Raw genomic sequence first — 27,964 nt, 5'->3', positions numbered from 1 at the left:
CAGCACCCACCTGGCCTGCCTTGGCCCTGGCCCAGCTTAAGAGCCCTAGGCCACGGCCTCCAGTCCAAGCAGGTGCAAGAAAGCCCACAGCCGCTGCTGGCACACTCCTGCTCTCTGCCAGGCTCCTCTTGAATAAACACCGCTGCATGGCAACCGCTCTCTGAAGGAGCCCAAGTCCCTGTGTGGGGGAGAGAGAGAGCTAAGACTTTTCCCCTCGGTCTCATTTCCCCTGTGGCACCGCCAGGTACTGGGCATGCCCCAGCGGCCAACCTATTTTCTAGGGCCATGAGGCATTCAGAGGGTGGGGTGGGAGGCACATAAGCTTGCTAGAGCCAGCCAGGCTTCACTTTATAGTGGCTTCTTTAAGAAATGTAGAGCAGGCTGAGGCAGGTGCCATAGGCAGGCTCCTGAGTCTGTGTGCGTGGCCTCTGGGCCCCATGGGCCTCGGCTCACTAGCTTGCCTTCATAGCCAAAATGCCAAGTGTGGATAGGCAGCAAACAGAGCCAAGTCTGATCCTGATTCTGCTGTTCTTGTCTTGTGCCCTATGACCAGGATTTAAGCTCACTCAGCCTCAGTTTCCCCATCTATAAAATGGTACTTGTAGAGTTGATGTCAGGATTGAATAGCTGCCATGAAGAAGCATAGGGTTTCTCTAGAAGAAATCCCTTTGCTAATCTCTCCAGAAATATCTATGTAGAAGAAAGCCATGGTTTCATCCACCGACACATTACCCTGCCCAACATTTGGGAAATCCGAAGTCCATCATTCTGTGTGTGCCTGCTCACTGAGCCCTGCTCCTGACCCCATCTGCGGTCTACCCTCCAAGGCACACAGGGGAAAATCAGAGGTTTCATTGATTTTATACAGCTTTTCAAAGACTAGGAGGTTTTTAGGTGACCCCTCCAAGTTCTCAGAGAGGAGTCAGCTTGACAGACACAAGAATACAAAGTAGGCTTGCAGGACACCTAGCTGCTCAATAGCTTGCATCCAATGCAACGTTTTCCTCTCTGTGGTCCATAGGCACCGCCTGGAGCCTCTTGAAGGAGCAAGCTCCAAGAGAGGCCAAGAGTGGCCTGCCTGTAAGAATGGAGAGCCAGCCTGGCAGTGGTGGTGCACTCCTTTAATCCCAGCACTCAGGAGGCAGAGGCAGGTGGATCTTTGGGTTTGAGGCCAGCCTGGTCTACATAGCTAGTTCCAGGACAGCCATGGCTACACAAAGAAACCCTAGCTCGAAAAAATAAATAAACAAGCAAACAAACAACAACAAAAACCAACTAGATATACCTGCAAAGAGCGGTGGTCCCACTGGAGGGCACCAATGGGTCCCCTCTAGGGGAGAAGCTGACTGCTGCCCAATTCCTGAGCCTGGCCTTCAGAGACCCGAATGGGTTCTCAGTGGGAAGAAACCAACTGTTACAGATGGGGAAAGTGAAGCCTGTTAAATTATTCAATTTTCTAATGCTCCAGCTGTGAGCATCTGGGAAGAATGGCCACACAACAGGCTGGCCTCTGTGTGCCTTAGGTAGGAAGCCAGATACGCGCCTTCCCAACTCACTATGCAGGCAGAGTGCACCGTCTCCACAGAACCTACCCACATCCCTTCCATAGCGGCTCCATCCTTTTGTTTTGTTTTGTTTTGTTTGTTTTGTTTTTCATGCCAGCCTCACAGTAGCTTCTGTATGAACACTTGAAATGACAGTTCCTCATGCTGCAGTGACCCCCGGCCATAAAAGTATCTCATCGATACTCCATAACTGCAATTTTGCTACCGTTATGAGTTGTAATATAAATATCTGTGTTTTCTAATGGTCTTAGCCAACCCCTATGAAAAAAAAGTCTTTTGAGTCCCCAATAGTGGTCGTGTGCCACAGGTTGGGAACCATTGTTAGGGTCTAATACTTCAACAAACATGTCACCAAGGAGCCTCCTTGCTTTTGCCAGTCTTCGAGGTGGGTAAGGGTCCATGTCTAGCGATGGGAAGATGCAGTTGGCCTGGGCACGTGCCCTTCTGTAGGGCATGTACACCAGCTGGGCATAGTGTAAGATGACATACCCACGCTCAGCCTAGGGCCTCTGCTCTGCCTAGCTGGCTCTGGGTGACAACCGCACAACTTCCTCTTTTTGTTCCTATTCTCTCCCCCTGGAGACCCTTCCTTCCCTTTCATACAAATATCCCCACACTATCTCCGTTCATCCACTGACTCCCAGCACAGCCAACCAGCCACACATGCTACCCTGTGAATCATGGGAGCTGGGTTACATCCTGTATCTCTTGAAGCCATCACTCACTATCCACGCTCCCATAGGACTAAAGAGAGACCTGAGTCCAGTGGGAGAGGAAACAGTTAACCCCTAAGAACTCATCTTCTCTGAGACATACCGCTAACACCAAGACCAGAAGTTGTTTCCAGCCTGCAGAGCCTGCGCTATGAAAATGGCGGATTGTGGAGTTCTGATCCTCTTGACTTTGCCATGGCAAACCAGGATGGCCCCAGCCATGGCTAGCAATTACATGAAACAGGTGTAATAGAGGGGTAGGAAACTCATGCTTTTGTCTCATGTGGTACCTATCAGGAGCAGCTGAGCACCGATGAAGAAAAATCTATGTGACAAGGCCACAAGCGCCAGGCGAGGAGACAGAAGAGAGTCTACTCTTTTACTCTGTGGTTTCTGATGAGCCCATGCCTTCCTTAGGTTTCCAAACTGCCACTCGTATCTAAGAGCCTCATACATTGGGTGACCTCCAATGGCCAGAAAGGAGGGCTGACCTTCTTCACTTCCACATGCCACTTTTCAGAGACAGAGGCAAGTGGCACCACCTCCAAACTGACCTGGCTGCTCATGGACCACCAGATTTCACTCTTGTACCCTAACGGTAGTCCTTACCCTCAGACCTGGCCTATGAAACCAAGTGCTTGCCTCCATGGGGTGTGTGGGAATGTACCTGTTCTCCTTTCTCCCCTCCCTCCAAACAGGGTGTCAGACAGGAGAAACTTCCATCACACAGCCACAGCAAAGGGTTTGAGGAAGGATGCTTTCTCGGTTACACACAGAGGGGATGGTGGTCCAGCATGGGATGATGGAATGGGATGAAGTCAATAAAGCAGAGTAGGACAGAATGGGATGATAGATGGACTGGGTATGATTAGATAAGATAGAATAAAGAGATAGGATGGGATAGGAAAGAAGAAAACAGGAGGATTTTTGTTTATCAGAAAATTATGAATGGGAGGCAGAAATGAAGAGGAGGGGATACTAGTATGAATACATACATAAAAGTTAAACAGAAGTAAAGAATGAAGGTAGAAATCGAGGGTTGAAGACATTCTGAGCCACTGGATCAAGAATGACTGGTGAAGTTCTTCTTATCTTAGACCCTGTGATGTCTACAATACAACTGTGTAAGAGCCTCAGGCACAGAGGAGGGAGGATGTGAGGACCAACACAGAGAGCCTAGCACATCCCACTCGCTGCACTGATAATGTACTTTGGCCCACTTGAACCCAGATTACATCTTTGGTGTGGACTTCAGTGAGCCTTTTCCAGCACAGAAGAAGGCCACTCCCCTAGAAATAAGGCTAGCAAGACAGTCAGATTTTGGACCAAGCCTGGGGAGGGGCACGAGCAAAGTAAAATGCCATGCCTACTTAAGATCGCTTCTCCTCGGCACACCAGAGAAGGATGTCAGCAATCCACAGCCATGCTAAGGGCATGCCATAATCAGGGTTCAGAAAATTAGAAACCAAAACAGAGTCCTGGAAACAAGTAGAAAGAAAAGGCCTTTGTCTGTAAAGGACCATGACATGAACGATAATGGATTTCCCATCAGAAACCCTGCAGACCTGACTTAGGGTTTCTATTGCCGTGACAAAACACCATGACTGAAAAACAAGTTGGGGAGGAAATGGTTTATTTGGCTTACATGCCCACATTGTACTCCATCACTGAAAAAAAAAAAAAAAAAAAAAAAAAAACAGGGCAGGAACCAAACATGGCAGGAACCTGGAGGCAGGAGCTGAATCAGAGTCCATAGGGAGGTGCTGCTTACTGGCTTGCTCCTCATGGCTTACTCAGCCTGCTTTCTTATAAAACCCAGGACCACCAGCCCAGGGACAGCACCATTCACAATGGGCTGGGCGCTGTCCCATCAATCACTAATTAAGAATTTGCCATACAGGCTTGTCTGCAGGCCTGTCTTTTGGAGGCATTTTCTCAATGGAAGCCCCCCTCTTCTCCAATGCTTCTAGTTTGGGTCAAGTTGACATAAAATTAGCCAGAACAAGGCCTAACAAGGGGCCTCCAGAACACATCTCATGAGTAATGGTGAAGACAGAGAACGGGGTCTCAGAGGAATGTCAGAACACCTTTCAGCCACTGGCGGAGTAACAAGCCGCCATGGCCACCAGGCTGCAGGAGCTCGGAGTGGAGGAGCGTCAACTGCTAAACACACAGCTCCAACATCAGCACTCAGAGGAAAGATCCAGGCCCCCTGATGCTCAGGAAGCCAGGTAACCTTCTAGAACGTTCACTGGAGATCCAGGCTCTTCCTACACCAACCCTCACCCACCTACCTTCCCTACCAAGAGCCTTTCCAGATCAGAAATTCTGGCATCCGGAGGAAATGGAAGGCATAATCCCCTGAACTCCAGGTTACTCATATGCTTTCTCCCAGCATGTCCTGAATCATGTCCTTGGCCGGGGCTGCCCCAGAGCCAGTGAGACCCTGCGGTCCAGCACTTCTCCAGCTCAGTTTTGTAGAACAAATGTGAAAGCAAAAATAGGTTCTAAGGAGAAGGAAGCATAGACGACATGGAAGTAAACGGTGCTGTGCTCATTTCTTCCCTCTCAGAGCAGCTGAGCACCAGTAGGGTAGGAGCAGGAAGCCACTTCCAAATCCATGCCATTATGGACACCAGTTTGTATATGAAAGGTTCTGAAGACCAGAGTTTCAAAGAATGCCTGTAAATCTCAGCTCTCATACATTGCAAAAATTTCAAGGCAACCAGCCAGAGCTTGAAAATAACCAAATAATAAACTTATTATTCACTTCAGATACAAATATTGTAACACTTAAGGCCATAAGAAAAATCAGATCCCCAGAACCTACATTTGTCCAGCTCTCTCTTTCTCCCTCTCTCTTTTTCTTCCTCCCTCTCTGTCTCTTTCTGTTTTTGTCTCTGTCTGTCTCTGTCTCTCTCTCTCCAGCAGATCTAGAAATGTCCTCATAGCTCCCCTCAAGCCACCACCAGAAACAAGGGAGAGAGGCAACCACAAGGAAGTTTGCTAAAGATGCCCCCCACAAATCCAATTTTAAAACTAGAAACAGCCACCAACCCAAGTCTACTGGAGTGGTTTTGAGCCCTCCCCCGAGTGCCTGACAAACGTTTCCAGGCTCCCAGATTACCAGAGATGCTGCCCAGGTTCCTTTCCAAGCTGCTGGTCCCCAGTGGCTCAGTCCCGCAGCACAGGCTCTCTAGGAAAGGGAGAGGGAATGGGATGATGAATACACACATCTTCCAGGAGAGGACAAGCCAAGGCTGGCCAGAGGGAGAGCAGCTGGAGAGTTTTCAGGCTCTGGCTCTATCCGATGTGAATGGAAGAAAACACTATTGTTTCTCGCTGTTCTCCTGGGTGACAGTAACCATGGATATAAATCAATTTTTGGAACCTGTCAGTTGACAGCTGAATATAAAGAGCACACTCCTTCAGAGCCAGGGGCAGACAGGCAGAGATAGACTCAGCAGCCCAGGTGAATGGACAACCAGGCATAGACACAAAATAAACCTTCTATCTTCATAACTTACCCATCACCGGGTGCAGTGGCACACGCCTATAATCCCAGCCCTTTGGGAGGCAGAGGCAGGTGGATCTCTGTGAGTTCCAGGTCAGCCTGGTCTACAAAGTGAGTCCAGGACAGCCAAGGCTACACAGAGGAACCCTGTCTCAAAACAAACGAACAAACAAACAAAAAACTTACCTACCCATCCTGAGGGATTGTGTTACAAGCGAACAGATGATGATGGCAGCCAAGCATAGAACTTGTTATATTTATTTACTGAAAAAGAAGCCCAGAGGATGGGGTGATATTAATATCATTAGAATTAGAAAGCTAGGCATGGCTAGATACACCTGTAGAACAAGTAACTGAAAGACTGAAACAGGAGGACAGCTTGGGCACAGGGCAGCCTGGGCAACAAAGAGAGACTCTGTCTCAAAAAACAAACTGCAATAACCAATAATATTAATGATAATAACAACCTACACACAAAATCAAGTAAACAAACACATAAAATGTTTGGGGTTAAGGGGGAATGAAAAGATGTCACAGCAGTTGCTAATACACATTGCTCTTGCAGAGGATCTGGGTTTGGTTCCCAGCAGCCGTGTCGGGTAGCTCACATCCATCTGCAACTCGAGCTCCAGGGGATCTGATATATCTGGCCTCACTGGGCACCTCACTGAACTCACATGCATATAGCCACACACAGACACACAATTTAAAAGTAATAACAATAAATCTTTCCTAAATACATTAAATTAAAATGTCCTTGGAGCAGGAAGAATCAGTTGTGCACTGTTGCCTACCTGGCTCTGGGACTGTGGTTTAGCCTGGGCCCTGTGCAGTGCTGCTCTAGGTCCTCTTCAGAGGCTCTGTCTGAAGTGCTCTATCCAGTCTTCATTTTGTAGATGAAAAAAAATTGAACGTATAGAAGGTAAATGGCTTGCCCAAAGCCACAGAGGGTTGGGCCTGACCTGGACACCCTAGAACTTTCAAAACACTCAGTTTCTTCCCAGGAAAAGACATGGCAGGTCAGCCCAGGGTCAACTGTGCTGGGGCCACTGGAGGACAATTTGAGATAAGAGCTACCAGTTTTAATGTGTATAATGTAGTGGTGTGTTTGCATTGCTTAAGAAAATAATAAAGCTATAAATTAATGAATAAAGCCTCAAATTTTTTGAAAAAAAAAAAATCTGGTTTTGCCCATTCACTTAAACAATGCATTTTAAAACAAGCCACTCAAGAGGCAGAAGTAGGCAGATCTCTGGGTTTGAAGCCAGCCTGGTCTACATAGCAAGTTTCAGGCCAGGCGAGGTTATATAGTGAGACCTTACTTGAAGCAGAGAGAGAGATAAGACCTGAAGCTAAAGAGATGACTTAGCAGTTAGGAGTACTTCCTGCTCCTCCAGAGGATCAGGATCGGAGCTCCATTCCCAGCACCACGTTGGGCAGCTCACAGTTGCCAGTGAGTGCAGCTCCAGGGGCTCCTCCACCCTCTGCTGGCCTCTGTGGGCACCTGCATACATGTGGTATACACACATGCAGAAATGCACACTTCACATACATATAAATAAAAATAAGTCTTAATTTTGTTAAAAAAAAAAAAAAAAAGCAAGTATACAGGGCACAGTGACACTTTTTAACCCAGCACTGAGGAGGAGGCAGAGACAGGAGAATCAGGAGTGAGGTCATTGAGAGTCTGAGACCAGCCTGGGCTATGTAAGACCTTGCCTCAAAAAAGAAAAGAACTAAGAAAAGAACCATTTTATTTTGGGGGACAGGGTTTGCTAAGTTGCCTCAAACCACAAGCCTCTATCACTGTGCTCAGCTGAAGTTTTCTACTTAAAAACCAGATTCAGAGAGTAAACCTTGGCTGATCCTAGTTCAAGGAATAAAACCAGATAACAAGCACATCTGGGACATAAAATACAGCTGGGTGTCATGCCTTTAATTCCAGCATTCAAGAAGTAGAGGCAGGTGGGTCTCTGTGAGTTTGAGGCCAGCCTGGTCTACATAGAGAATTCCAGGACAGCTAAGGATACATACTGAGACCCTGGGGAGAGGAAACAAGAGACAGAGAGACAAAGACAGAGACAGAGAGAGAGAGAAAGAGAGAGGAGAGTTGGAAATTTTATAATACTAAGAGATGTTGAGGCTGGAGAGAGAGTTCAGAGGTCAAGAGCATTGGCTGCTTTTGCAGAGGACCTGGGCTTACTGGGACCAGATCCCATGGCACCAGATCTGATGACCTCTTCTGGTCTTTGCAGAGACTGCATGAACTTGGCACTAAGACAGGCATGCAGGCAAAACACCTAAACAATAGAAAAGAAAAGAAACAAGAAATATACCCTCAACTTTGGGAGAGGAGGTGGTTATGTAAGAAGCCATGCTGAGGCTCTTACAGGGTCATGATATCTCTCACATGCTTTCTAATACATCAGCAAAAATAAACACAGGCACATAGATACAGAGTAGACAAAATATTGACAGTGTTAAGTGTTCTGTATGCAATGACTAATCCTATTATTCTTTGTTTGTTTGTTTGTTTGTTTGTTTGTTTTGCCTTTGGTTTTGTTCCTGGGACAGCCTCGTTATAACCCTGGCTCTCCTGCGGCTTGCTGTGTTTACCAAGATGGCCCCAAACTCAGAAAGCCATCTGCCTCTGACTTCAGAATGCTGGGATTAAAAGCATGCCCGACTTATTCTTTTCATCTTTCTGTATATTTGAAGTTTTCAAAAGTTTGGAGAAGAAGCCAAGTGAAAAAAACAAACAAACAAAAACCAAACAACAACAACAACAACAAAAAGAATTCTACCGCTCACGCTGCGGCTGAGGAAATGTGAAATCCTAGCTCTATGGAAAAAGTCCACTCGGGAAAATCATGTCCTCTGCTGCCCGGCACAGGCGGTTCCTCTTTTTTTTTTTTAATTATTATTATTATTATTAATTACACTTTATTCACTTTGTATCCCCCATAAGCCCCTTCCACCTCCCCTCCCAATCTCACCTTCCCTTCCCCTTCTTCACGCATTCCCCTCCCCAAGTCCACTGATAGGGGAGGTCCCCCTCTCCTTCCTTCTGATCTTAGTCTATCAGATCCCATCAGGAGTGGCTGCATTGTCATCTTCTGTGGCCTGGTAGGGCTGCTCCCCCCTCAGGGGGAGGTGATCAAAGAACAGGCCAATCAGTTTATGTCAGAGGCAGTCCCTGTTCCCATTACTATGTAACCCACTTGGACACTAAACTGCCTTGGGCTACATCTGTGCAGGGGTTCTAGGTTATCTCCATGAATAGTCCTTGGTTGGAGTATGAGTCTCTGGGAAGTTCCCTGTGTTCATATTTTCTGGTTCTGTTGCTCAGGTGGTTCCTCTTAAGATAATGATGGGGAACAAGAAGGCCGCGGAGCTTGACTGTTACATGCTAGGAGACGCCATGCTGCTTCTGCCAGCTGGGTGTTTGCTCGGATTACTCCTGTGTGGGTGCCTTCAGGTCCGGGGTGTGGGAATATCAGCTCAGCAGGGGCGCTCCCTATCCCAGAGAAGCTGGGGGCACAGCCACCACCAAAAGACCCGGCGTCCTCCAGATTGGGATGGATTCCAGAAAAGAAAGAGCTGCAAGCACCCCTGAGTTTCCCTGGGGTCCCGAAGGCTGTTCCCCAGAAAGCTAACAGGTTCACCAGGGAAGCGGTCTCAGGCAGCCCCGCTTCAGCCGGTACTGGCGCGCAATTACGAGAGTTGCCCGGAGCAAGGCTGACACCTAGCGGTTCACTTTAATTTTGACGATTTACACTTGGACTCCCAAAAAAGAAACCAGGACAACAGGATAGAGAAGCCAGGGGAGACTTTTATTGGCACTCCTTGTCTCTAGGCCTAAAAGTAGTTCTACTATGTTCACGAGACTGGAAGAGCACACAGGAATAGACTGTAAAATCCACAGCCAAGATGCCCACTAGAAGGATTTCTGTGTCCTGAAAACTGCCAAGCTCTCTCCACCTCACCCACTTGATCTCTAACAAGCAGAAATCTCTGTTAACTGAATCGAAAGCCTCATTTCTAAGGAGTTCTTGTTGCAGGTTTCTAGATGCATCCGTCAAGCAACTATTTGTTCTGCCTTTCCTTTGAACATCCCTACTTCCCAAAAGGCTCTCCCTCAAGCCCTGGAGCCATCCTGGTCGCTGGCTAAAATCAGTGCTTTCCTGTGGCTCCTGTAACCCCTCATTGTGAAAGCTGGCTACATTCCTTTCACCGTCTTTAGTATCATAATCAGCCCTTCCGCTGTCTCCCTACCCATCCTCACCATCCTCACACCTAAGTGACGTCCCCCACTCCAGGGACACTTGAAAACTGGAACCACTTGTGCACAGAGCTGTTCGGGAAGAGGTGTCCAACAGTCCTTACCAAAGAGGCTCTCACTGAGCAGACCCCAGTCCTCATGTATATATAACCAGAAGTTTGAAATAAACAGCCCGGCATGGCTGCGCACACCTTGAATCCCAGCACTCAGGGAGGCAGAGGCAGGAGGATTGCTGTGAGTTCAAAGCAAGCCTGGTCTACAGAGCAAGTCCAGGACAGCCAAGGCTACACAGAGAAACCCTGTCTTGAAAAGAAAGAAACAAAGAATCACTTGTTCATGAGGTAAGAGCTGGCAAATTCTTCAGGCTCTGGTCATTTCTTCCAAGATAAATTGGAAGCCTGGAAAGGTGGAGACAAGAGACATGATTTTTCAAATGTTTTTTTTTTAAATGGGGGGGGGAGCACTGGAGCAATCACTCAGTGGTTAAGAGCACTGGCTGTTCTTCTAGAGTACCAGGGTTCAATTCCCAGCACACACATGGCTGCTAACAACTGTTCCAGAGGCTGTAAAGCCCTCACACAGACATACATGCAGATAAAACAACACACATAAAATAAGTAATTGATTAAAAATGGTAACAATTCTGACTCTTCTAAACAAATATTGTAACAAAGAGTTACAATAGTCCAAGAAATCAAATTCTCATCAACCTATTAGCTGGTCAAAAAGCAAATCATTTCCCATTGGACTTAGGTTTAACTCGGGTCAGGAGAGGATTTGCCATGTGAAAGAAACATCACCTCTGTTAAAACCAAAGAGGCAACCTGCCAGATTGATGGAAATCTCAAGTACCGCAGCCTACATGTACCATCTGTGATAGTTACCATTGTCAGATTTGCTGCACTTAGAGGCACTCTGAGCATGCCTGTGAGGACCTTCCCAACGAGGTTTAACTGAGGAGGAAAACCCCTCCTCGAATGTGGGTAGCACCATCCATGAGGTGGGGGCCCAGATCTAATCAAGAGGAAGCTACAGAAAGCAAAGAGCCACAGCGTCCATCTCTCCCTGCTTCTTGAGGGCGCACACAGTGTGACCTGTTGCCAAGCATTCTACGCCTTCATTGCTGCATGTGCTCAAACCTCCAAACAAGCCATCTTTCCTGAAGTCAAGAATCCAGCTCCGCCTCCTAGAAAGATGCTAGCACAGCACCTACACAAGGAACATGAGGGCCCAGGAACCATCCTTTTTTTAATCACGATGCTGACAACAGCCCATATATATATATCATTGATCAGGAAATGCCCATCCATGTGGAGAAGCAGAAACCAATTGCAGCTCACCAGTTCATCAGTCTGCATGCAGAGTCTCGGGGGAAATTATGGGAGGATCAAACCCAAAAAGAACTGCTGTTAGCTCTCCATGCAGCTGCTCTCCGTTGGGACTCTGGAAGAGGATCAGAGGCAGTGGGCAGCGGGGCTCTGAGCCAAACCACAGCCTTCATCGTCTAGTTAGAGCAGCGGTTCTCAGCCTTCCTGATGCTACTACCTTTAATACAGTTCCTCATAGGTCGGAACCTCCAACCATACAATTATCTCTCTCGCTACTTCACAACTGTAGTTTTGCTACTGTTATTAATCATGTTGTAAATATTTGTGACGACCATTGTGAAAGGGTCATTCGACCCCCTCAGGAGTCGCAACCCACCTGCTGAGAACCATCGTTTTAGAGACATGCATTCTACATTACTTGCCTAATTTAAGTAGATTTTAATGCTGGGTTGCCAAGATGGCTCATGCACTTCTTTCCAAGCTTTGACCCCTGGGATCTGCCCACAAGTTGTCCTCTGACTTCCACACACGTCATGAGAGCGCCCATGCACACAGAAAACGTATGCTCACACAAAGAGGGGGAAAAAAAAACGATAGAGTGGTTACTTGCCGTTATAGCTCTCTCTTCCTTCTTTATCTTTTGGTATTCTCTAGATCTCGTCAAGAATGCCATACTTTCAGAACAATATGATATCTTTTTTTACTTCTGCCTTTTAAGATTATACTTTATTTGCATTTCTCCCTTTCCTTTTGTCCCTTCAAACCCTCCCTGCTCTCCTTCAAATTCATGGCCTCTCTTCTCACTAACCGTTATTGCACGCAAATATGTGTGATTACGTACACACCAAAGAGAACCTGTTCGATCCAGAGTGTTACCTGTGTGTCTGTTTTCAGGGCTGACTGCTGTTGCTGGAGAACAAATTGGTGCGCTCCTCCCTGGAGAACTCCACCTCTCCTACTCCCAGCTTGCCTCAGCTCTGTACAGTTGTGTAGAGTTTAGGCCTCATGGGCTTTTCTCTGTCTTTGGCGTGTCCATTGGTGTCATCCTGGCTCAGCTCATGTTTCGGCAGTCATATTGGTGAGATGGATGTAATTTCTGACCTTACTAGGAGACACAGTCTCACAGAAAACTCCCTGAGCCTCTCTCTGGCTTTTACAGTCTTTCCAGCCCTTCTTCGCCCTTCCCTGAGGCGAAGGAGTGTTTTTGTAGGTGTAACCCTTGGGACTGGGCTCTACAACTCTGTATTTTGATTGGTTGTGGTTTTCTGTAGTGGTCTCCGTGTGTTGCTGAGACAGATTTTCTTGAGGGGTGAAGACTAGGTCCTATAAGGATAAAGGTTCATAGAACGTTGTTAAGGGTTATGCTGGTTTAGTAAATTAACATAAGTTCTCCTCTAATAACCATGACTTCACTAGCACTGAATAGTTAGGTTTCTAGTACCAGACATGGTTTCCCTCTTTTTGAGTGGTTCTTAAAACCAGCTAGAGAGCTGTTGGTTACCACCAAAGTGTGCTTGCCACTACTGGACCCTCAGGGTCATTGATATTGATCATCAGTGTCATGGCTGCTTAGGACTGTGGAGGAAGACCTCTGGGCAGCTGCCAAGCTCTTTGTGAACAGCCTCCCCCCTTCACCCCATCTCGAACTTTTCTGTCTCCCTCTGCATGGCGACTTCTCTAGTCCTGTTCCTTGGGTCGGGGAAGTTGAATCATATGGTAGATTTATTTTTAGCTTTGTGAGAAGTTTCCACACTGATGTCCATACTGGCTACACTAGTTTGCAATTCCACCAACAGTGAATACGGGTTCCCTCTTCCTCCCCACATGCCCTCCAGCATTTGTTGTTGGTTATGCTGGGGTTCAGACCCTGGACAAGCAGCTGAGGTGCCTCAATATTAAAGCAGACCTGGTCTCCAGGTTTTTCCAGCATCCCTCAGTCCCTACCCATTATAGGGCACGGCTGGCATACCCCACTCTATCCTGAACTTTCCAGCCCAAGGCATGGGCTTCCCTATATATAATCCATATAGTTTCCCTATCTCTCTCCCTGTCTCCACCCTCCCTCCCTCTCTGCAAACACACTTTCTCCCCCACCCCCACACACTTTTCTGTTTCCCTCTGCATGGCAACTTCTCTAGCCCTGTTCCTTGGGACAGTGAATATACCCAAGACCTATCCCCAATACACCTGCATTTATATAGTTTAACTTGGCTTGAATTAGCCCATTTCATCAACAAATGGATGCTTATCAAGTTAGAACAGTATTTTTTTAAACAAAGCTCTCCATTAGAAAAGAATTTTGTTTACCCAAAGGGCTGTTTCTTTAAAGAGCCAGGCTTAAACAGATTTTTTTTTTTTTTTCTAAAACTCACACCTTTCTTTTTCCTTCTCACACTGGGGAGATGTCTAACAATCTGAAAATAACCACCGGAAGCAGGTCCACACCTGACCCAAGGTTCCCTCAGTTTCATGCATCCTTGAGGCAGTGGCGCTGTGGCTACTCTCCTGTCACACCAGAACAGTAATGGAGTAGACACTGTGGTGTGAACCCAGGATTGGCACTCCATCTTCTTCCTGCCCCTTGGTCTAATCTCCTCTCAGGATGAACTGAACTGTATTCTGCTGATGCACCTACCTTTCTCATACCGAAATCTCTCAAGTCACCAATTAAACAAGCTGCCAACTCTACAATGTGACCGCCCAATACACAGAATTTTACACCTAAAAACAGAATGTTCATCTTTGTCCTGTGTATTAATGACAATCAAGGAAAGGGCTCTGCCAGACTGGGAATAATTATCTAGCTGAATCTACTATCTGTTCCTCGGGTACAACCACATATACAGCTGGGGTGCCCACAATCACAAGCAAACTAGCCAGACTCACAACCCTAACACACAGCTTTAAATGGTACCTAAGGAGACCGACCCAACATACCCAAATCTTGATGAAGTCACTGTCCTGTTAGAGAAGACCTGGGTGGGGCCTAGCACTGCCCTTAATAAAGCCAAGACATCAAAACCCACCACTGGGGAAGACAACAGCTGTCCTTGCCATCAGCTGTGCAGACACTCCTGTCCGTTTCTCTACTGCAATGCCACAGGTGGCTCAAGATCAACCATCCAGTGGGTTACTGTGTAACTCAACTGCGACAGTGCCTCTGCTCTAGCCATGAGGACAAACACCAAGCTCGGCCCAGCACTATGCTACTGTGACCACCAGACTGTGGTGGTCAAAAGTCAAACAAAAGTCAAACCTCACTGTCATGACTGCCTGTGACATGCCCAATGCCTGTAACAGGGCCACATTCTCCCTCCACTCACCACCAGCCCCAGATCCAGGAAGATTCTAACTAGAAAACTGACTACAACTGTTATGGGACAGGCCAGGCAAACACTTGTACTATTTATTCCTGAGAACCTTCAGTTCTTAAACCAGTAAAGCGGAGGAATTCTTCTGCTTTAGGCCACAATAACCTAAAACATACTGGGCCAACTGTGTGGGTTTTGAGATAAGGTTGTAATAAAGCCGTGTGGGCTTATTAAGCCCAGGATCCTCCTGCCTCAGCCTCCTGAGTGCTGTGATTACAACAGGAATGCACCAACTTTCACTTTTCATGACATTCATACCTTTTAACAATCTACTCCATTCAAGCAAAACTTCATTTTATATTGCCCTCTGCAGGAAACTATAAATGCTTCAGACAACAGCGTTTGTAATTTGGTGTTGTCAGAAGCATTAAAAAAAAAAAAAAAGTAAACAACCTACAGACCAATACCAGTGGTCTGTCTGCATACCCACCCAGTCAGCTTGCACCAGCTCCACTGCTCACAGCCATCCTACGCTGCAGGACTGTCTGAATAAAATTAACAAGCTTGAAGCTTGTTAATCCATTAATACCTTGTGCCTTCGTTTCACCACTGCTTGTGCAGTGGTGTTGAATTTTGTGAGCACAAGCAATGCTGCTGTGGTACCACCAAGTCAAGAGCGCTATACTAGATTAAAAGGAAACTGAATTCTATGCCCCAGCTGCCTTCAAAGGGCCAATAAAATCGTCCCTTGAACCTGTCTGTTCTTTGCACTTGTTTACCGCACACCATGCCTTGTGCTGCTTCCATTCCTATTATTCACCACGGAAACTCACAGTGGCTCAAGAGCAATGTTACATCCATGTCAAGGCCAAACCCCTATCTCCACCCAAATCTCTCAAGATGACTAGTTGGTAGCATCACTGCAAAATACCTCAAATTATTAGAAAATGCCTTTAACCCAGGTTAGTGATGTCTGAGATGACACCAGCTTCAATGGTCATCGACCTAGCAAAACATCAACAGTGGCAGTGGCCAGCTGATGCCTGTCAAACTTTGCAGCAAACACCACAAAGTTTAACATCAAAACAACCCAACAACAGTTTTCTCCAATTCTGTAAATACCATCCTAACCCAAGTCACTGTCATGGACTACTGCAGTTTTTTCCTGGACTCTCAACTGAGAGAGCTGAAACTCCCAGGTAAGCTCGACTCACCCCCTCCAATGTTCGCAGCTCTCAATAACCCGATTACATTTTATGTAATCTGTACCTTTCCCAGACCAAACCCCTTCCTCTGCGTTTATCCCACATTTATATACATTTCCTTAACACAGACACACACACCAACCTCCCACAGGGGCCTCACTAATGTAACAAGTACCTGAGGTGACTAACTTGTAACTCTATTTTGACTTAAGAGACTGGAGTCACCAGCCTACCCCTTAGAGCAGCCTTACCAGGCCACAGAGGAAGACAGTGCAGCCAGGCTTGATGAGACCTGACAACCTAGAGTCAGAGGGAAGGGGAGGACCACCTCCCCTATCAGCAGACTGGGGGAGGGGCACAGAAGAGGGAGGGATGATGGGATTGGGAGGGGATGGGATTGGGAGGGGATGGGATGAGGGGAGGCTACAGCTGGGATATAAAGTGAATAAACTGTAATTAATAAAAAAATAAATTTAAAAAATTAAAAATGAAATACGGGAGAATACCCAGGTTAAGAGAGTAAACATGGCAACCAGCTGGGATATGAGGTCACTGGCCCGCCTATGGTTGCAGGATTCAAAACTTCTCAATGATAAAAAAGCCAGAAGATCCTAGACAACACTTCATTCTCAATAGATAGAACAGTGAACTATTCTTATCACTGGAAAAAAATGTGTAGGCCTGATTTTTCCAAACCAAAAGACAGCAACAGTAAAAACTTCCCCTGTTGTTTCCTCATAAGAGACAGATGCCTGTTTATTTCTAAAACATATGGAATTGCGACCCAGACGAGGCTGGCTCAAATAAACATCCTTCGTGAAAGACTTAAAACAAGATGCCTATTCCTTTCACCTGCTGCAAACTTAAAAGTACTTACCTGTGGACGAATGCTAATGATGTGAAACCACCTTACAAACCTTCACATCATATGCCCAAAGGCCAAACATACAGCTGTACATTCTCTATACATATCATGAGACACGCACCGGGTAAAGATGAGTATTTATTCACTTTACAAAGAGAATGGTATTAAATTGCCATAAACAGCTCCATTTACAGACAAAAACAACTGTACATGGGTCCGCCAGCAGCTTGCCCGCTCCGGCTATCTCCGGCTATGCGGCCTACTCTGCTTCTGATGGAAGTCCTCCCAGCTCCTCGTTCTTACACATTCAAAGGCGGGAAAATACACGCATCTGCTCAGCACTCTGCAGAAGCGAGCTCTCTATCTGTCAGTACTAGCCCACTCTTTAAAAACAAGACAAATTACTGGTAATTTGAAAAGCTGTGGAGCACACCAAAATACTTATTTATACATACATAAAAAAATCTTGAGTAAGATTTACCATTTTTAAAGATAAACAAATACCCCAGCCCTGCCAAGAGTGGGTAATGAAAAGGAAAGAAAACGTTAAATTACTGAATTATAAAAATAGTTTCTTTGGAAAAAAATTCCAGCAAGGTTATTATTAATATCTAAAACCAAAGAGAAAAAAATAAACAATTGTTCTCTGATCCATTAGTAATTTAAATAAAAATGGAAACCTCTTCAAAAGCAGCTGTGACTGAAGGTTTAAAAAGTTGCAGGTAACAAGCAAGCCTGACCTGTACACTGATGAGTGCTTACAGTCTGCAGACAAGCAATCCCTTAATATGGCTGAAGCTTTGCTTCTTTAATTACCATTATTTTGTTTTGTTTAAAAAAATATCTCACATGACACTTTAAAAAATAAGTGGTTATTTGGGGAAGCACTCCAAATATCCAATCTGATCCATGTCAGATTACCAGTGAGTAGACAAACTAGGGAGACTGTGATTTTATTTCTGTAAATCACAACCATTTTCATTTAAAATTTGTTATTCCTTCATATTTTATGACCATGTCAAATTAGGTGTGCCAGATTAAAAATAATTCATTAGTGCTGTGTGGCATCTGGACTGGATGAAAGCTGCCAACCTGAGATGAGAGCCGACTCCTTCACAGGCGTCCAGTTCCTGACCCCTATGGCACGTCTATCTCCACCTAAGTCAGTTTCTGATAGAACCAATCATACTAGAGTATTGTATTATAAAAATATACCATATATTGGACACTCATGTCAGTACATTGCAGAAAATGTGTCTATTTACTGTGTAAAGTTTATTAACATTTGAATGAAACACTCTTATTTACACAGTTAAGAGTCTGGGGCACTCAGGGCAGGAAGGAGGTGTGAAAATCGCCTCTGTGACTGGAAAGCATATGACAGCCTCTTGTCTCCTGGCACGGGGCAAGCCTCCCTGGGAGGACATGGTAGCATCGGGCAAGGCGGTCACAGTGTGAATGACTGCTTCTGTCTTTACTCCTCTTCACTTTCATTTTCAGGATCTAAATCAGAATCTCCATTTAATTCTTTTTCACTTGACACTTCTCTGTCCTCCCCATTCTCTTCTTTGTCTTCAGTGTCCTCATCTTCCTCTTCATTGTCTTCATCAACAGCCTCATCTTTTTCACTGTCTTTCTCTTCATCTTCATCCCAATTATCCTAGTGGAGAGATAGCAAATGAAAGCATTCATGAAGTGCCCAGACAGTGAGGGAAAAAAACAGATGGACCAGAAAATATCACTCACATCAGAATCCTTTTCTGCAATTTCATCATCAGACTCCTCTTCAGAAGATTCTGTAAGAGAACAGCAGAGCACATAATGAAACAGAGCATTATTAATGAAATGCTGAGCTATCAACCATCAATACCGACAACTATTCAATGAAGAGTTTTCTTTGTTGTTTGCATAGTCTGAATTGGGATCTTGTATGCCAGAAAGGCCTGAACTTGCAGTCTCCCTGCTGTAGCCACCCACGTGCTGACATTACCTGAGTACATTTTCTAAACCCAGCTTTTAATTTTACTATTCTCTGTGTAGCTTTGGCTGTACTAGAGTTCACTCTGTAGACCAGGCTGGCCTTGAACTCAGAGATCTACCTGCCTCTGCCTCTGCCTCCCTACTGCTGGGATTAAAGGTGTGCGCCACCACTGAACAGCTTACTATTCCTTTTTTAAACATTTATTTTAATTTTAAATTGTGTGCACGCCTGTAAGTGTAGCTGCCAGCAGAAACAGGAAGTGGGAGTGGCAGGCAGTTGTAAGCAACCTGATGTGGATGCTGGGAACCAACCATGTTTTCAACACATGAGCCACTAGCCCTAAATTTAATATGTATATGCACAAAAGCATAAAGGTAAGTATCAACCCCTATAAAACATTATCTTAAAATATTCAGCCATTTCTGAACCACCAAATAGACACAGTAGGCATGTAAAAATTCTACACAAGAAATGATGGCCCATGCATCTACCTGAAAAAATGCTCTTGCATGGTTTGTGGTCTGTAACATCAGCAAAAAGGCACCAGTTCCAGCCAGGCAGTGGGAGGGCACACCTTTAATCCCAGAACTCAGGAGGCAGAAGCTGGCAGACCTCTATGAGTTCCAGGCCAACCTGGTCTACAGAGCAAGTTCCAGGACAGCCAGGGCTACACAGAGAAACCATGTCTCAAAAAACAAGTACTAGTTACAGAATAAAACTGCTATGTTAAACATACAGTTTTGAGAAATAAAACACTAAAATGTACAAAATAACAGAATTAAGTTGTTATCTAAGCACCATGGGAAATAAACGGAAAAAGAAGCAAAATTGAGCTCTCATGTAAGGCAGTAAGGAAATCCACCTGCAATGATGGACCCCCACACAAAAAGTGACTTGAAACTCAACTCAGCCTCACACTGTAGATCCAGTTCAAAAGAATTTCAGCATTTACAGGATAAAACTTAATGAAACCCAGAAGAAGCAATCCACAAGCACACACAGGCACATTCTAGGGAGTCAAATGGTGGCTTTTCAGCAAGTCTCTACCATCAGGAGCTCTGTAAGACTTTTACAAACCAGAGTTAGTGCCAGGTCAAGGCTGAAGTCTGGTCTGAATAAGCCATGACATTTTACACATGGGTGGACATAAGTGGTTTAAAGAAGAAGAAAATAATAAATAAATAAAGGTAAGCTGGCACAGGATAAAATTAAGGAATTAGGGGCTGGAGAGATGGATCAATAATTAAGAGCACTGACTGCTCTTCCAAAGGTCTCCAGTTCAAGTCCCAGAAAGACAAGCCAGCTCATAACGTCTGTAACTCTCAGATCCCTCACAAAGGCAAACATGCAGGCAAAACACCAATGCACGTAAAATAAATTATAGCCAGGCGTGATGGTCCATGCCTATAATACCAGCACTCAGAGAGGCAGAGGCAGAGGCAGGCAGATTCCGATGAGTTTGAGGCCAGCCTGGTCTACAAAGCAAGTCCAGGACAGCCAGGGCTACACAGAGAAACCCAGTATGGAGAAGGAAAAAAAAAAAAGAGAGAGAAAGAAAAAAACTTTTAAAAAGGATGAAAAATTCAAGAATTAGGGATGGAGAGCTGGTTCAATGATTAAGAGCACTGGCTCCATTCCCAGCACCTACAATGGCAGCTTACAAATACATACATGCAGGCAAAATACACACATAAGCAATTAAGCAGGCAGCTTAGTGCCTGCTCTTGGGTCCCAGCATTTGGGAAGCAGAGAGAGGCAGATCTCTGTGAACTCAAGACCAGCCAGAGCTTTATAAAAAAAACAAACAAACCCGTCTTTTCTTTTTCCTAAGGCGATTAATTTGCTTAGGTGTGGAAATATTTTGCAATAATACGTAAAATAGTGTCCCTACCCTTTAAATTAATATCCTGGGCACATTTACTTACTCTGAAAAAAGTTAATGTAAGCCATCATGTGCCCACAGCCAAGCCCATCCCCCTAAAGAAACCACGTTGTGACACAGTGTCACGCACACTGCGGTACAATGGTAAAGGACATGCAGCCATGAGCTATGTGTGTGCAGTCATAAAACACTTTGAATTTCTGGTTTTGCTACAGTTTTTATTTCTGATTTTCAAATCAGAAATACTAAACACGTGAAAAGTGTTTGCACACATCCCCCAAATCCAAAACACTTCTGGTCCCAAGCATTTTGAATTTTGATTTATGAGTGTATATTCAAACGGTACTGTTTTGTGGACTTTGAAACTTTTGTGGACTTTGTGTTCTCACACATGTGTATAGTTACTTTTGTGACCAATTTTTTATCAATTTTTTGTTCGTAATATAGAACTCTACTTCCTATTTTCTCACATCATGAACATATTATATGATGCTGTGTGCTGAAGGAATAGACCACTGCCCACTAATGAACTACACTGTTAATAAGACAGTGCTACAATGTTTTATAAACAAACTATGATGGACAAATCTGTACAACTCTTCTGACATGGAGAAAAGCTACTTTTCTCCAGCTTCTTAGTCTTAATATACTAATTTTCAAAGCCAACAACCCCCAATATTTTTATTTATGAGTTAAGTTTCATGAGATAGTTATCTTATTAAAAATTAAAACTCAATTTTTAAATGTAAAAATAAACAATAGTTACAAATAATGCTGTTTACGTTATATATATGAAAAATATTTTCCAAAGCAAAAAAAAAAAAAGTTTCTTTGGTGGTACTTTTTTTTTAAACAAACTTCTCATGTCTGTTTCCTCCTTTAACTTTTATGTTCTGCTTGAACTTTATGAAGAAGAAAAAGGTTTTATGAGCTTTAAACTTTTAGTGCTCTGTTTGAACACTATGAAGAAAATCTAGCTCCAAGAAATAGAGGCCAGAAAACATCACACAGTATAGACCCATCACAGGACCTCAAGAGTACCCAGGCCCACTGCTCATGAAAGTGGCAGTCACTAAGGTAAATGCCTGGAAGTATCCAGGTGGTACCCAGGTGAAAGTGAATACACCAACCTTCAATTCTGATGCCTTACAAAGATGCTCAATAAAAAGGACATAAAAGCTAGGCATGGTAGCACACATCTTTAATGCCAGCGCTCCAGAGGCAGAGGCAGGCAGATCAGATCTCTGTGAGTTCAAGGCCACCATGGTCTACAAAGAATTCCAGAACAGGTGGGGCAATTATGCAGAGAAGCCCTGTCTCAAAAAACCAACCAAACAACCAACCAAAGACAATAAATACACACTCCGTCTATGAGTTCTCACTTCTCTGAACTCTTGCCAATACCTAGTTTCAGCTATTCAATTTAAAATGGATCACTGCATGAAGTGTTAGCTCACTGTTAAGCTTAGTAGGCTTTTTCCCTTCAGAAAAGTAGCCCAAACATGCTGTGTGCAATTCGAGGTGTAAAGAGCAAAATAACATACTGTGACATGAGCACAGTCCTGTGTACCGTATGGTCAGTCTTTGCAGCATTTCCTCAATAATTCAGCTCTGAGACTAAGCCTTTCATGGATGCTGTCTACAACTCCCCACAGTTCTATGGATTTTTCAGCACTAAGTCTTGACATACAAGGTAAGACTTCCAACATTGTTCATCTAAATCACAATTACTGTGATTTTTCTTGACTCATAAGTAAGCAAAAAAGTAAACAAAATAATTTGGAGGTTACTAGCAACTTTAAAATATAGGGAAATTTACTGGTTATCTTCTAGTTTATACAGGTGTATTATTTTTCTCTATATACATTCTATTTCACCTTTTAGAGTTTCCAGCATTCCAAGTTTTGACTGCTGCTATGGCTTTTTTTTTTTTTTAAACATTCTATGATTAGTTACTGTGGTATAATAATGCTGACTCCTTTTCCCTGGTCTTGGTGTCCAGGACACTTGTTGATTTGCATAGCACTTATTAATAAGAGCTGACTGAAGGTCAGCTTTTGTATTATGTACCAAAAGATAATATATGTAAAGTCCAAAGTCTTAGAAAAAAGGTCCATTACTATCTCATTCCTAGCTTCACAATTATATATACTGTTTGATGTGGAATTTTGTTTCAATTCCTTGGTTGCTGAGATTATTAGAGATGTATGATGGTGTACTTCCAAATTCATTTCTATGCCTAATGTTCTCCACTGAACTGGAAAACTGGTCACTGTACTAACAGATTTCTTGGTGCTGTATCACCTTGTAACACTCGGCAACGTAACCTGTAACACTTTGCAACAGGCTCTATCATCAATACACTACACTTAGGATGTCTAACAATAGCCTCATATTTAATTATACTAACATGTTAACTGTACAAATTCACGTAAAATACTCTTAACTGTCTCTGGGTGAGGTCCTAGGGATTGAAGCTCAGGTCCTCAGCCTTAGAAACAAGCATCTTTACCTGCTGATTCCTCTCTCTGGCCTCTAGTAAGTACAGTCAGAGCAATTGGCTTTTAGGTCGGTTTTGATCACTGACATTCTTGATCACTAATACCTCACGGTCTAAGTTCAAGCTCCTTTACTTCCACTTCTTCTATGACTAACACCCAGTCAAGCAGATCACTTGTCTGCTCCTTTCCTTGGGTTCTGTCAGAGTTTTGACTATTGTAATAGAAGAAATGTGACAAAACAAGACTTCACATGTTCTCATTTGTATGCAGAAACTAGGTTTTAAAGCATATGTGTACAATGAGCAAAGGCAACATGGGGTAAGGCAGTGAGGGAGAGGAGCAAGGGAAAAGCATGAGGACATATATGTCTGAAGATTCCATGACAAAAGTCATCACTGCATGCTAACTCAAAACATCGATTAAAAAAAAAAAAGAGCTGGGCGCAGTGGCGCACACTGAAATCCCAGCTCTTGGGAGGCAGACACAGGTTGATCTCTGAGTTCAAGGCCAGCTTGGTCTACAAAGCAAGTCCAGCATAGCCAAGCAACACAGAGAAACCCTGTCTCAAAAAACTAAAAGAAAAAAAAAAATTTTAAGACCATACATGGGTATTTATACAAAGATAACAAAACTATGTGACTGAGGGGTACTGAGAAGTGGGTTTGCCTCTCTATGCCAATTTTTACCTTCTTCATACACCAACTTGGCATTCTGTCCAGGGGAAAGCGTTTTCTTTGTTTTTTCTGATGCTGTAACCTGGAAGACAGAATTATAAAGCAATTATAAGGTTATTCCAAGTATAGACAACAACATACCCAGCTCTCTAACATTCAGCTAGTTTACCCTTCTCCACTGGCCTCCCCCAAAGGAATGGCTGACCCAAACAGACAACTTGGAACAAGCACAGGACAAATATGAAAGGAAAAACGTGTGAGAATCCAGAAATCATATGCACTGATTAGAGTATCTTACTGCCCTCCAACTACTGCTCCCAGTAACACCCTGAGCTAAAAATACAATGGTGAGGGGTGGTGCATGCAGCTCAGCTGGTGAGTGCTGGTCTGTGCTTTGTACAGGCCTGTAATTGCAGGTTGAGCAGAAGTGAAATCATCCTTAGCTACAGAGTATGTTCAAGGCCACCCAAGGAGAGGGAACGAGCCAGTGGTGAGGGTGTACAGTTCAGCTTCCGCACTGTCACCCAGTAGGCTCCAGGCTAACGCCGGGACTCTGATTTGCCAACTTCTTCCTGAACTCAGTGTGTTACTACTCAGGTAACTGCCCATCCCCTCTGCACTAGCACAGCCAAGTCTGAGATGGAAACATTCCATCTGCTCACTTGTGTGATGAGAAGGATGAGCTTTCCATGCAGGTGTGAGAGTTTCTGGAACGTTTTGACTCTGCTTTCCATTAGCTGGTACAAGGTCCCCAGCTGCTGTACCAGGTCAGGCAACTGGAGAAACAGACAAACAAATGACCACTTCATCAGCACCACATTCTAAAGAAACACACGCCATCATGTTCAGCCTTCCGGAGGAGCCAGCCCCCACACAAGTATGTGTCAGTTCTTCTAGAGGCACTGGGTGTTTGGACATTGCCTAGCAACAACACAAACTTAAGAAGGCCCTTGATGTCACGGCGGGAAAATCACCTCAAAAAATCCACAAACCATCAAGTAGGGCAGTGGGCAGGGTGAACTCTTGTGGACTCAGAACACAACATTGTGAAGATTTCATCTATTAATGAACCCTGCCAATCACACTTAAAAATTAAACCGGAAATTTTATTTATTTGTTTGTTTGTTTGTTGGTCCCTGTAGATGGGGAAAATATCCTGTACTTTGTCCTTTAAATTAGCCTTTACTGGCCTTATTTCTGACATCTGAACATAAAACAATTACCTCTTCCAACTCTACTCAATACTACCTCTAATTCACCTCTGAAAACTCTAGCCCACAGGAGTCCTATGCCATTCTTACTGTTGCTTCTTCCCCCTTTCCAATATTCTGTCAGTGGTCAAAACAGAATGTACGCCTATTTAGAACCACTATGGAGAGGATCCTGAGATAAAGAGCAGTACACAGTAAACAGGCAGGACATTAGAGAAACTGTACTAAGAAAGGCAAGCTGGGCTACAGCAATGGCTCAGAGGTTGGACTGTAAAAGCAGAAGCCCCACCCCCAGAAGCCATGTAACTGTCAGGTGGGGGGATGGCAATCTGCCTACAATTCCAACCTCATGAGACTAAGCAGAACCAGCAAACATTGAGTTTGACTGAGACCTTCCCTCAAAGAATAAGGTGGAAGTGATGGAGGAAGATTCCTGGGTCTCCACACATCACTGCAAACTATACACATACATGTAAGAGGAAGGAATCTATAGCTTAATTATGGATAGGTTTTTTTTTTTAAGGCAAATGCTAAACTTTTCAGGAAAATGTAAAATACTAAGCAAATAAAAATTTACTTTTAGTTTAAAATATAACTGATAGCTAGCTGCATCATGCTTGTAACTGCAGCGCTTAGGAAACTAAAGATGGATGGGCTGGAGAACAAACCAGACTCAACTACATAGTGAATTCAAGGCTAGCACAAGCTACAAAGTAAAGCCCTCACCCCTCCCCACCCACCCACTCCCAAAAAATCAAAAGATGGAATGAGGCTGCAGAGATGGCCTAGCAGTTGGAAGAGTAAGGTCTGGTTCCCAACACCAAATGGTAGCTCAAAATTACTGGTAACTCCAGTTCCAAAATATCCAAAACTCTCCTCTGCAGGCATCTGGCAAATATATGTATAGACAAAATACTCATAAAATACACATAAAATTAAAAAAACCTCACAACAGGCCACTGAACTGAAACACACACACATACACACACACACAAGACAGGCTTTTTCTATGCAGCCCTGGCTGTCCTAGAACTTGCTTTGTAGACAAGATATTTGCTCCTGAGCCTGATGACCCACATTTAATCACCAAAGCCCACATGGTGGAGAGAGCCAAGCTGTCTTCTGACCTCTACATATGCCATGTTATGGGCAATCCCAACACATAAATAGAAATAAGCATAATTTAAAATACGAAACTCAACAAAACAAGCAAACACATGCAAACAAACCAATGTATGCAAATAGCCCAATCATACTGTAACATAAAAAACTGACTTTCCTGGCATTAAATTTTTTTATTCTATCTATCTATCTATCCATCGATCCATCCCTGCATAATATAGCCTTGGCTGTCTTGGAACTTATTCTGCAGACCAGGCTGGCCTTGAACTCAGACATCCACCTGCCTCTATGTCCTGAGTACTGAGATTAAAGGCTTTACCTAATATTTCATGTTCTATCAGGAAGTGATAGCTCATGCCTTTAATCCCAGCATCCTGGAGGCAAAGGCAAGCGGATCTCTGGGAGTTCCAGGACAGACTGGTCTACAAAGCAAGTTCCAAGACAGCCAAGGGCTACACAGAAAAACCCTGTTGCGCATATGTGCAACAATGTGCACATTAATGAATGTTAGTTAACATTCATTAATGCAGCACTCAAGAAGCAGGCAGATGTCTCCGAGTTCTAGGCTAGTCTGCCCTACATAGGAAGCTGCAGCACAGAGCTACATACTGAGACCCTTTCTCAATAGTATAATGACGAAATAATCTCTAAATAACTCTCTAAAGGAAGCAAAGAGTAGTTTTAGTTTCTAATCCTCACCAAAGCATAAACATTCACCCTAGGAAAAGACTTACCGTGGACAGGTACGATGCATGAATCGTCAGCACACATTTCAGCCACTGAACCATTAAAACAGCACTAGCAAAGAAGAGAAATACAATCAAAGAACATGTTCACTGACTCAAAAGTAAACACAACTTAGATCAGGAAGTCTGTGAAGGTGACCACAAAGCACTGTATTTCCAAGGCCTTTCATTCTATCATGGAACCTTGCAGACATTTCTGTAAAATATTTAACTTTTGCAGGTGGACTTGCCAGCAGGACACCTCCCCCCAAAATTACTATTTCAAGACTAAAGCCAGGCTTTACCTCAAATAAATAACTGATACTAAAACAGTAGTAATCATCCATGTACACTCAAACGACTTTTTATCTTGTAATCACATTTGAGCACACCAATCACCTTGTTCAGTACTAGGAACAAAGAGGAACACCTTCTACACTAACATCAACAGGCAAATGGGGCCACCTGGGGCTTGCTGGCCAGCCCCTGGAGCCAGGCTGGCCAGATCTGCAAGTACCAGATTCAATGAGAGACCTCCAAATCAAAAAAGACACCTTGTGCCAGTTTCTGGCTCCCACCTACACCTACATGTACATACACAGCTAATTTTAGAAACTACAAGTGAAAAACCATGTATTATAGATCCCAACAACACAGTACTAAAAGCTTAGTATCTATCTTTGAGATATCAACTTCCATTTCAAATGTTTCACAAAAGTATGAAAAACCCAAGCTGGGCAGTGGTGGCCGACTTGGGAGGGGTGGAACTCTGTGTTCACCTCCCCTTCTAAGTGCTGGAATTTTGTCTGGCTTGAAACCATGCAGGTTTGAATAGTTGGAGGCCTAAATAATAAGATAAGCTATACAAATTAGGCATCCTGGTAGGGCGGTGGTGGCACACACCTTTAATCCCAGCACTCAGGAGGCAGAAGCAGACTGTGCCTGGTCTACAAAGCAAGTTCCAAGACAACCAGGACTAAACAGAGAAACCGTGTCTCAAAAAAAGAAAGGTAAGAAAAAGAAAGAAAGAAAGAAAGGAAGAAAGAAAGAGAGAGAGAGAGAGAGAGAGAGAGAGAGAGAAAGAA

The 27,964-nt window shown here is 44.2% G+C and overlaps 2 protein-coding genes across 2 annotated transcripts in view; both read right to left on the bottom strand.

Annotated features, from left to right (window-relative positions):
* Positions 1 to 60, bottom strand: part of Togaram2 (TOG array regulator of axonemal microtubules 2) — a 55,721-nt gene extending 55,661 nt beyond the window's left edge. The window contains exon 1 of the mRNA XM_055622651.1: positions 11 to 60. The gene's annotated coding sequence lies outside the window, so the exon portion shown is untranslated. The remainder of the gene's footprint in view (positions 1 to 10) is intronic.
* A 16,848-nt stretch (positions 61 to 16,908) lies between these two features.
* Wdr43 (WD repeat domain 43) overlaps positions 16,909 to 27,964 on the bottom strand; it is a 46,538-nt gene continuing 35,482 nt past the window's right edge. Inside the window, exons 14-18 of the mRNA XM_055627223.1 lie at positions 26,889 to 26,952; positions 24,484 to 24,597; positions 23,834 to 23,903; positions 18,530 to 18,579; positions 16,909 to 18,443 (exon numbers count right to left, since the gene is read on the bottom strand). Of these exons, the coding sequence (XP_055483198.1) occupies positions 18,258 to 18,443; positions 18,530 to 18,579; positions 23,834 to 23,903; positions 24,484 to 24,597; positions 26,889 to 26,952 (484 nt within the window). The 3' untranslated portion in view covers positions 16,909 to 18,257. The remainder of the gene's footprint in view (positions 18,444 to 18,529; positions 18,580 to 23,833; positions 23,904 to 24,483; positions 24,598 to 26,888; positions 26,953 to 27,964) is intronic.

The sequence above is a fragment of the Psammomys obesus genome, unplaced genomic scaffold (assembly GCF_907164565.1).
Source record: "Psammomys obesus unplaced genomic scaffold, mPsaObe1.curated_primary_1811, whole genome shotgun sequence".
NCBI lineage: Eukaryota > Metazoa > Chordata > Mammalia > Rodentia > Muridae > Psammomys > Psammomys obesus.
This window is presented reverse-complemented; position numbering and strand designations above follow the sequence as displayed.